At 47.1% G+C, this 10,795-nt stretch overlaps 1 protein-coding gene across 1 annotated transcript; it reads left to right on the forward strand.

Annotated features, from left to right (window-relative positions):
- Nucleotides 1–54: 54 nt before the first annotated feature.
- Nucleotides 55–10,175, forward strand: SLC25A28 (solute carrier family 25 member 28). The gene is made up of 2 exons (XM_077455651.1): nt 55–6,204; nt 6,689–10,175. Exons 1-2 carry the CDS (start codon nt 6,108–6,110, stop codon nt 7,207–7,209), a joined length of 618 nt encoding a protein of 205 aa, XP_077311777.1. The 5' UTR covers nt 55–6,107; the 3' UTR covers nt 7,210–10,175.
- The last annotated feature ends 620 nt before the right edge of the window (nt 10,176–10,795 follow it).

Consider the following 10,795-nt stretch of genomic DNA (forward strand, 5'->3'; position numbering starts at 1 on the left):
GACGGACATGTGCATCAGCTCCCCAGTGATGCGCCGTGGCCGCCGGTACACCTTACGGCGATTTGCGCAGAGGAGCCATTGTCAAACGATGGTGGGCAGTTAACCCCACCAAAAGAAAAAAAAAAAAAAGGATCCTGCTCCTATTTTATACAGCACAGTGCTTGTGCTCTGTAATTGGGATCCCTGTAACACCTGACTGATCCTGCCAGTTTCTGCCCTCCCCTATGTAAGCTGACCACGGTAATCATGGCTGCTGAGCCCTCATATCTGTTTGTGTGTCTGTCCTTTGCAGCCTGCTCTTCTGTGTCTCTCTATTCTCCTCTCCATGTCACAGTGCAGCCCCCCCCCCCTCCTGCTGCAGGAATATACAATATATTTTAATACTATCAGTTTATTTTTATTTTTTTCCCCCCCATCTGGTTTTATTTAAAAAATCCTCCTTGCCTCCGGCCCTGTCTCCTCTCCTCCACGCATCCTGACGTCAGAGGGGAAATCTCGGCCCCGCCTGCTGCTTCTGTCAGACGGGCAGAGAGGAGACACGGCCAGTTACATGAGCGTCGTGAAATACGGTAAAGGAGGATTTTTATTATTATTAAAAATATGTATGTATAACAACCACTTTAATGTTTGGGTCATGGTCAGTATGTTTTGTGGCAACCTTTTTTATTTAATTTTTTTAATTTTTTTGACCCCCCCCCCCATTGCACCTACAGGTAAAACAAATCTTAATGCCTAAGCACAATTTTGCAACTTTGTCCTGTGTTAGTAAAACTGTACATCTCATCAACTACTTTGTGCATCCAGGTGGATTATACCGCGTTCTTTTTTGCAGGACAAATTGGGCTTTTGTTTGGTGGTAAATGGTTGTGTGTGTGTGTGTGTGTTTTTTTTTTTTTTTGTTTTTTTTTTTTTTATCATTGATAATAATATCAGAGGAAAACAGTCTATATCTATTTTTTATTTATTTTAATTCTTGCTGCCATATTTTTCCAACCTAAGAATAAACCAAAATAAGTTCTCCCGCTCCTGGCGATTGCAGCAATATCACATGTGTACATTAGGAATATGTATTTGTAGTACAGCCCAGAATCAGTGTGTGTGCTTGGGCGCTTTTTTTTTTCCTCTCTGCGAGGAGAGAGATGCAATGTATCTTTCCTCTCCATTCACAAAGAGAGAAACGCGGGCAGGCTTCAGTGATTGGTCACTATGATGGCCAATCAGAGGCTACCGCAGTGATCAGGTGTGCTGGAATTGGGAGTACCGGTTCCCGATTGTTTAGTATGGGAGACTGAGCTCTCGGTGAGACCCCGGTCTCTGTGTCACAAACAAATGATATGTCCCCAAGACGATAAGCCCAGTCATGTGTTATGTTGGGTCAGTATTCTTTTGAGTAGGATTTTTTTTACACTTCTTTTTTACCCCATGGTAGCAACAAGAAATGTACAGCTGCACAAAAAAAAAAAAAACTGACACACCACATCTCTGATCTTGGCATGGAGCCTCTGACAGAGGCTTCTTACCACGTGGTCAACTGTGACCAATCACAGCTGATCATCGCGTGTACCAGCAAGTGCCGGTAAATGGCATTTCTCAGTTTGCGCTGACAGGGTGAGCCATGCGGGGGGGGGGGGTTTGTACTGATCAGCACATTGATTATCAGCACAGCCCCCTCAGTTGTACCAATCTCCTGTAAATAAGTGCCCAGGAGTGTCCCAACAAGTGTGCCAGTGGCAATCGGAGCCCACCTCAGTGCTCAGCAGTAACACCTGTCAGTAATATCTCAGTGCCCATCACAGCCGCCTGTCACTGCCACCTATCTGTGCTCATCAATTCTACATATCAGTGCCAACTCATCAGTGAAAGGGGAAAACAAAAAAATTTATGATAAAAACCCCAGAGTACAGTGTAGCATGACCGCGCAATTGTCATTCAAAGTGTGTGACAGGACTGAAAGCTGAAAATTGTCCTGGGCAGGAGGGGGTGAAAGTGCCCGGTATTGAAGTGGTTAACCATTATACCGCAGGCAGGTCTGCACGAGGCGGCATAGCTGTATGTCGGCTCCTTTAAGCGGTAAAGCAGCCACGCGCTGCACTGTGCGCGGGGGGGGGGGGGGGGGTACCGATGGGTGCGAGAGGCAGAACAGGGGCGTGTGTGTAAACGCACAAATCCCTGTTCTGTGTGGAGAGGCAGATCGTGAGTTGTTAACTAGCTGGGAACAATGATCTGCCATCTCCCTATAGTCAGTACCATCCCCCCACAGTTAGTACGCGCCCAGGGAACACAGTTAAGCCCTTGATCGCCACCTAGTGTTAAACCCTTCCCTGCCAGTGACATTTCCACCACATTTTTATACCACTGATTGCTGTATAATTGTCAATGGTTTCAAAAAATGTGTAGTCACAGGTGTGCGATGTGTCTGCCATAATGTTGCAGTCCCGATTTAAAAAAAATTGCAGATCACAGCCATTACTATTAACCACTTCCCACCCGGCCAATGCATATATACGGCCGGGTGGGGAGCCGTCTACTCCTGATAGGACATTCAGGAACGTCCTTCAGAAGTAGCGGGATCGCGCGCGTCCCCGCGCAGCGGCGCGATCCCGATGTGCTCGTGTCACCCGGACACGGCACATCTCAGATCGGCAGGAGGGCTCTGTGATTGGCCCTCCTGATCACATGTCGGCCGTGTCCAATCACGGCCGTCATGTGATGTAAACAAACAGCCGGTTGCTAGGCAATCGGCTCTCCTCTCCTCACGCGGAAGTCATCGCTGAGGAGAGCAGAACGCTGCAGCCGGCTGATCAGTGAGTATGAGCTGCTTTACAGCTTTTTACTCACTGATCATCAGTCTAGTGTCAACACACAACACGCCACACAGTCCCCACACATGTCCCCAAATAATAAAAACACATGTCCCTAATAATAAAAACATGTCCCCCACATATGTCCCACTAAAATCATATGTCCCTGATCACACAAACCAATTATTATACACTTAACGGAATTTTTCTTTACCAAAAACATGTAGCAGAATACATTTTGGCTTTAATTTATGACAAAATTTGATTTTATTGGATTTCTTTTCAAATAGAAAAAAGAAAATATTTTTTTTTTTTTTTTCCAAATTTCCACTTTTTTTGCGCTTGTATCGCAAAAAATAAAAACCGGAGTCGTGAATAAATAACACCAAAATAAAGCGCTTTTTGTGTGAACAAAATAACAATTTCATTTGGGTACAGTGTAGCATGACCGCGCAATTGTCATTGAAAGTGCGAGAGTGATGAAAGCTGAAAATTGGGCTGGGAAGGAAGGGGGTGAAAGTGCCCTGCATTGTAGTGGTTAAAAAAAAAAGCCATAAATCTTTCCTCTATTATAACTTTTGCGCATATATATATAACACGCATGTGCTATTTGCACCCGATTTTCATGGTGAAAAAGTGAGTGTTATGTGCCAATAAATACTGTGTGTGTATATATGTGTTTTTTTCTATTTTGGCCCAATCTTTCTTTTTGATTTTTGTTAATCAAAAAGGAAAGATTGGGCCAAAATAAGAAAGGGGGGGAATATCCTTTTTACCATTTTTGCCACCAAATGAAAGCCCAATTTGCCCTGGGGGGAGGGAGGGAATGTGGTATAATCCATCTGGATGTACAATTTTACTAACTCGGATCAAAGTTGTAAAATTTGTGCTTGGGCATTAGCATGTTTTACCCTCCAGAGTGAATGGGGTTAAAGGCCAACTCCACCAACTATTGATATATCTGTTTTGATTGGTTGTTCATTTTGAGATCCTCCCACTGTAACCATTTATAAAGATAAATGATGGTGGAGCCTCCATAATTTCATGAACCAATCGGGGGGGAGGGAGGGGGTCTACCAATCGAGACTGAAGGAGCGGATGGACCTACGTGCAGGAGGGAGGAGTCTTCAACAGTTAAAAAAAAAAAAAAAAAAAAATATTGGCTTTGGCAAAAAAATTGACCTGAACTCCGCCCATTACTGTGCTTTTATTTGTGGGTGGAGTTATTCTTTGTAGTCGGTTTAAGATTACTTTCCTTATTTTTATTTTACCTAAACTTTTAAACATTTAACAAAGTGAACCTGTGTGTAGCCTTAGAAGGTCCCCACCCCCATTATATCACAAGGTGATCTCTCCAGCTGCGGGTTCTAGGGCCGCCCACTCTCCAGCTGCGGGTTCTAGGCCCGCCCACTCTCCAGCTGCGGGTTCTAGGGCCGCGGGTCTCAAACTGGCGGCCCTCCAGCTGTTGCAAAACTCCCATCAGGCCTCTGCCTGTGGGAGTCATGCTTGTAACTGTCAGCCTTGCAATGCCTCATGGGAATTGTAGTTCTTCAACAGCTTGAAGGCCACCAGTTTGAGACCCCTGTTCATTCACCATCTCTCTCGGTCATCCTTCTCACAACGGAGACGGTTTGGAGCTTTATCTCCACCTGCTGGTGACATCTTGTAGCACAACCTTTTAAAGGTCAAGTCCACCCAGAAGTGATTTGTTATAAGTAGAGCCCAGCCGAGGTATCTTCTGTTGTGTTGGGGATCTTGTCAGTCATGTCGCCCTGTGTTTTGGCTTTGTTGCCACCCTGATACATCAGGTGTCGTGGGCTCACCCCCACGTAATTTATCAGGGAATTTGGACTCTGCATCACTTGGCAAAAGCTGGGAGATTTCCAGGTACTGGCCCTTTTTAGGAATAATTTCTGCTGTGGTGGGTCTACCAGATACTTCGGATGACATCCCGGAGGCTGTGAGAGGTAAGGGCCTCCCTCATGGAATCCTAGACCCTTTACCTGCAGGAGCGACAATACACTTTCCCAATGAGAGGGCTCAGACCAGAAATGGGGAGATCTGGGGACTAAAGATTGCAGGAGCTGCTGGTAATACCTGGAGGATGAGGGTTACCTGAAGTTCCAAGTAACACTATCATTGAGGCGGGGGTTGGGTATATTAAATTGGGATTTATAATGGACGATTAATGTTTTGACATATCTGAAAACTGGTACAGTGGCTGCTCCTAAAGATCCTTTAGGCTGTAGTCACACCTATGCAGTTTTAGTGCATTTTGCAGCTTTGCACTGCAGTCCATTTAACATTGTTTCCTATGGAACACGTTCTGTAGTGCAAATCTGCAAAAAGCTCTAAAAATGCGTAGGTGTGAATCCACCATCCTAAAGGTGGAACTCTGCTTAGTGGTTGTAGGTAGAGGGAATAGGGACTGGAGTATTAGGCTGGTGGATTCACACCTATGGCATTTTTAGTGCATTTTGCAGATTTGCGCTACAGAACGTGTTCCATAGGAAACTATGGTAAATGGACTGTAGTGCAAAAAGCACTAAAAAATGCATAGGTGTGAATCCAACCTTTCCTTGCTACTGAATCCCCACCCAATGTTTTTTTGCAGTTCTGCTCCTCCTGTCATCCAGCATCTTGAGAAGCTTCCAGAAGTTCCGGAGACATTCTGATAACTGGTATCAGGGTGATGAGATTCTCCAGATAAATCAAACTGGTGACAGAAGGCAGAGCTGTAGTGGGTGCCCTGGAGTAGGCATCGCATTGGATGTTGGTGGAGCTAAGTGGTGGACGCTGTCAGTCATAAGTTCTATGTACATGTCTTGCCTTGTGTGTTGGCTGTCCTCCTGTGTCATCGGGGCGGGGCCCGCGCAGCGTTCTCCCCAGTACAGTGAGCGCAGCGTAGACTTGGCCTGGCAGTGTAGGGTCAAACTGGCAGTCGACGGACATCGTGGCAGTGTAGGGTCAGCCTCAAAGCGGAGGGGCATTGTGGCAATGTAGATTTGACCTGGCAGTGGAGGAACATGGTGGCAGTGGAGGAACATGGTGGCAGTGGAGGGTTAACCTGGCAGTGTTGGGACATTGCGGCATTGTAGGGTTGACCTGGCAATGTAGGGTCGGCCTGCAAGAAGAGGGTCGTTATGGCAGTGTTGGGACATTGTGGCAATGTAGAGTTGACCATGGCAGTGGAGGAACGTGGTGGCAGTGGAGGGTTGGCCTGGCAGAGTGGATGGACATTGTGGCAATGTAGAGTTGGCCTGCCAGTGTAGGGACATCGTGGCAGTGGAGGGATCTTGCACAGACATGGCTCTTTTGCTCACTTGTAACAGTTTTTGTCTTCTAGGGGCCGCTGGCTGTGTAGCGACACTGTTGCATGATGCTGCGATGAATCCTGCTGAAGGTGAGTTGATTTGGGGATGGGCTGGAGGCAGAATAATGTGAGCCGTTAATTTCCCCAGCAATGTGCTCTCCTGGGATCCTTCCACCTGCTGTGTGCTCCTAGCCAATCCACACTTCCCATGCTGAGTCTGTAATTGGCATGATCCTCCGATTGGAAACCCTGGGCTGAGAGAAATGTCCCTCCCCCAATTACTGATCAATGGTTGGTCAACCCCCTTCTCCTTCTCCTTCTTCTTCTCCTCCTCCATTTTTTTTTTTTTAACACAGCCTCCTATGTTTTATATCATTTACCTGTAGGCGGCTGCTTCTTTTATAGATTTCCACTGGCCCTGTGGGTTTGAATGGGACAGAGTTCTCTCACTTGTAGAGTAGGGAAAGGCTAGGACCTCCTGTTAGCTTTATGATTGTTGTTGATTTCCCCTCATTTCCTGAAACTGACATGTCCTGGGATCCTCAGTAATGCTTTGTCGTTTTCTTCTCCCAAGTGATCAAGCAGAGGATGCAGATGTACAACTCGCCGTACCGGAAGGTGACGGACTGTATGAGAGCGGTGTGGCGGAACGAGGGTGCTGGTGCCTTTTACAGAAGCTACACGACGCAGCTGACCATGAACATCCCCTTCCAGGCGATTCACTTTATGACTTATGAGCTCATGCAGGAGCACCTCAATCACCAGAGACAATACAACCCAACCTCCCACGTGCTGTCCGGCGCCTGTGCGGGGGCGGTGGCTGCCGCCGTCACCACACCGCTGGATGTTTGCAAAACCTTACTGAACACGCAGGAGACGCTTGCCTTGAATTCCTCCAACATGAGCGGACATATCACCGGCATGGCTAACGCCTTTAGGACGGTTTATCAAGTAGGTGGCATCACGGCCTACTTCCGAGGAGTTCAGGCCCGAATCATCTATCAGATGCCCTCCACGGCCATTGCGTGGTCTGTGTACGAGTTCTTTAAATACATCATCACCAAGCGTCAGGAAGAGAGGAGGGCGGGTCACTGAAGCGCCATACCAAAGCACAGCCGCTATTCCAGGCCGGGGTGAACTGTCAGCCGGCATGATCTGCCTTTTTTTTTTTTTTTTCTTTTAATGTTTTATCTAACCTGTTCTTAGCGTGCCGAGAGCTCTCTGTCCTCCATCACTGTCCCTTAATACAACGCACAGAACTCGGACTGTAGGTCTTCTTTTTCTTTACCAGGTTCTGCCTTTTTATGGTCGGTTTATCGCACCTTCTAAAGTGACAAATCTCTGGTGCCGTCACTGGACCGCGGGTATAAAAAGTTTTGGAGAGAGAACAGTTCTTGTTGCCGATTAGCAATTATTACCGTTTTCTTTTCCCTGTTGGAAAAATGAAATCGGCTACCTGGTTGGCCTAGCAAGGCTGGCCTGAAGCAGGTATCCAATAGATACAGAGAACTTCCAGATCATACATACCCTCCCCTCCCTGGATAGGCAGATTGCTGATCTGTTGTCCTTGATTATGAGCGGTGTCCTGGAACGTGCACACCAATCCGGGTTTTTGACCAGCATTTGTTGCATGCTTTTCCAGGTCAGTGACTCGTTCTTGAAGCCAAAGGACAAAGTGCCATAGGTAGGTAGGTGGGACTTTAAAGGCAACTACAACTCCCAATGAGACTATATTTAAAAACATGCATTTTATTTGTATATATTAAAATCGCATTACTGATATTGCAACAATTTAACCACCCCAGCCCCCGGGTCCACATCATATTTGGGGGGGGGGGCTTTGAGTGGAGATGTCTGGATGATGGTGCAGCTACAGGCATCATCCAGATCTTTTGAAATCTCAGGCTTTCTAGCATAGAGGAGACTTCTGCTTGCTCCTGAGCTGCACTCCATAGACCCACAGCGGGGCTTAGTCTTGACCCCCCCCCCCCCCCCCCCCCCCTGCAGCAGGAGCCCATGGCCCTTTGTTGAACAGGAAGTGTGAGGAGAAGTGATGCAGCCATGCACAGTGCTCCTTCACACGAGGATGGGGGGAGGGCAGAGAAATATAAAACGTTTTAGCTTAATGCAAGGAATGCTTTCTGTTTAAAAACATTTTTAAGGCTGCTTTCACACCTGAGTTGCTTTTTTTTTTTTTTTTTTTTTTTGCTTAAGGCATTTTTCAGGCGCTGCGCTCCAGACGTGAATGGGTGCCATTAAAATAAATGGGGGGGGGGGGGGGTTTGCTTGGTGGACGTCTTGCAAGCTGAAAACGTTCAGGTGTGAATGCAGCCTTAAGGAAATCCACTATGATGCGAAATACCTGTGTGAGAAGGCCCGGGTGGAAGGGGTTGTCTGTCTCTTGGGATGAGTGCTAGTTCCTGGGGCAGTGATGCTGACTGTTTTGCTGCGGTGGAGCTGGGCCGTGGCCTTGCGCTCAGGTATTTGGCTTTGTGGTTGGTTCTCCTTATAGTGTTCCATAGATCTCTCTTCTACAGGAAGTATTTAGCCTCCTGTGGTGGGGTAAGATGCCCCTCAAACCAAGCCAGTGCTTTAAACATGGCTAGGGCGTTGTATGGCCATACCCCACCCGACATGTTTGGTCGCTCTGTAACCAAGCCCCCGGTAGGCAACCTTTCGGAAGCGTCGCCGGAGCAGTGCATTGGCTGAGGCCATACACATCCATATCCACAGCTGAAGCATTGGGCGGGGTTGAGCGGCGTTTTACCCCACGCTTCTGAATTTCCTGCCTGTCGCCTGCTCCCACTTTCAGGATACTTTGAGCGGCGCTCCAAGTCTACACATGATCACCTTCAGCCTCCCTTTGTTATGTTCTATGGTGCTCCAGCTGTTGCAGAACTTCAAGTTCCATCACCCCTCTGCCTTTGGGGAGTCATGCTTGTAATGGTCAGCCTTGCAATGCCTCCATGGGACTTGTAGTTTTCCAACAGCTGATGGGCCATAGGTTGGGCACCCTTGTATCTAGCAGAACTGTTCTTTCTTCAGGACTTTCTTTTTACGCCGAAGGTCCGCTTCGTTTTGAAGCTCTTGTCATTTTATGCCTTTCTACCGATTTCACAAGGCGGAGTCTCTTCGGAGAAGTAGAGTAGATCCAAGGTTGTCTCTTGGCTAAAAAGAGAACTTTATAGACTGCAGGATCCCTGCATGGTCTGTCCTGGGTTCTCTTATGTGTTTTTACTCATCAAACATGTCTGTTATGGGGTAACCAAGGGACAGGTGTAGCTTTTGGCCCCCTACTCCATGCACTCAGTACAATAATTCTGCAGTATCCTTACCAAAGTCTTGTCTCCCGACGTACCAGAAGACTCCAGGGCCGTTGTCGACGCGCACACACACTCTAAAGCACTTAAACCATTATGGTGGCTGTAGACTTTTCTGGTTTCGTTAATCTTTTGTAGCGGGAGATCATTGGCTTAGTGGCCCTTTAACTTCTCTAAGACGGTTCTGTCTTCTATGCCAATGAACAGAACCCCCCTCTCCCCCCAGGAAAACAATTCAGTGTATAGAATAAATGCATTCAGCTATGATCAGTCCAGGGGTTGGGGGTCTCAGGGGACCAGGAATTTTAGAAGCAGAGCAGACAGCGGGGGAATGGCGGTATAGTCACATGTGTGTTTTAGAGGCCATCGATCGCATCTTTATGCACTTGGCTGATTGCTGGACAAGCTGCCTTGTTGTTCTTCAGCACAATGACGACATGTTTGTCCGGCAGTTGCGCCCATTGCTGAGCACACATTGTTTTTTCCATCAATTGCACAACTGATGATCCTTTGACTGCATGGTAACAGCGAGTGTCAACGTGGACATGGAGTGTGAAGTCACTGCTAATAAACGGGTGGATAAACGTGTGGGAAACCTTCTGACTCCACCTGCTTTCTGTATTGGGATGTTAAACAAGTTTATCCAGTATGCAGTGACTGTACAAAGGTGTGATGTTGTGCTGCTCCCTAAACTGTACATTTCCTGGTCCAGAATAAAGCAAAACCTGAGACGGTAAATAACTCTTCCAGTGTCGTCTGAATTACTTTCTAACCTTGGTGGGGTGTCAGTCGCAAAGCTGACCCCCCCCCCCCTTTATAAAAATAAAATAAAACAACTAAGAGGCTGAGGATATTATCATTTGCTGGAGAGAAGTGTCTGGTCACCAAATTGTGGCCCTATGGTGCTAATGGTATCTTGCTGAAAGGCCTTGCTCATACAGGCATCCGATTTTTATTTATTTATTTATTTATTTATTTATTTTTTTTGTCGAAGAGGGGTATGGAATTAAAATTTCATGGAAGGTCCAATCAGCAGGGGTCTGAGTCTTTGCTATGGCCCAGATCTTTGCTATCAGCCCCTCTCCACCCGTACATCATCGCCCCCTTCACATCAGTTTCCAATACAGCCCTCCCTCCTTTTACATCATTCGCCCCCACCCTCTATAATGGAACCCCTGCTTTATTACATTACAGTGCCCCTTTTTGCATTAAAGCGCACCACCTACCCCCCATTTACATCACAGCAGCTTTACTTGAATGTTCTTCAGCCCACTTTCTTGTATCTCAGTCCCCTTCACAGCCCCCCCTTTCCATGCCCCTTCATAGCCCACTGTTTTTTAATCCCAGGTCCCTTTGCATCC

The sequence above is a fragment of the Lithobates pipiens genome, unplaced genomic scaffold (assembly GCF_037356315.1).
Source record: "Lithobates pipiens isolate NorthernLeopardFrog02 unplaced genomic scaffold, aLitPip1_a1.2 Scaffold_25, whole genome shotgun sequence".
Taxonomy (NCBI): Eukaryota; Metazoa; Chordata; class Amphibia; order Anura; family Ranidae; genus Lithobates; species Lithobates pipiens.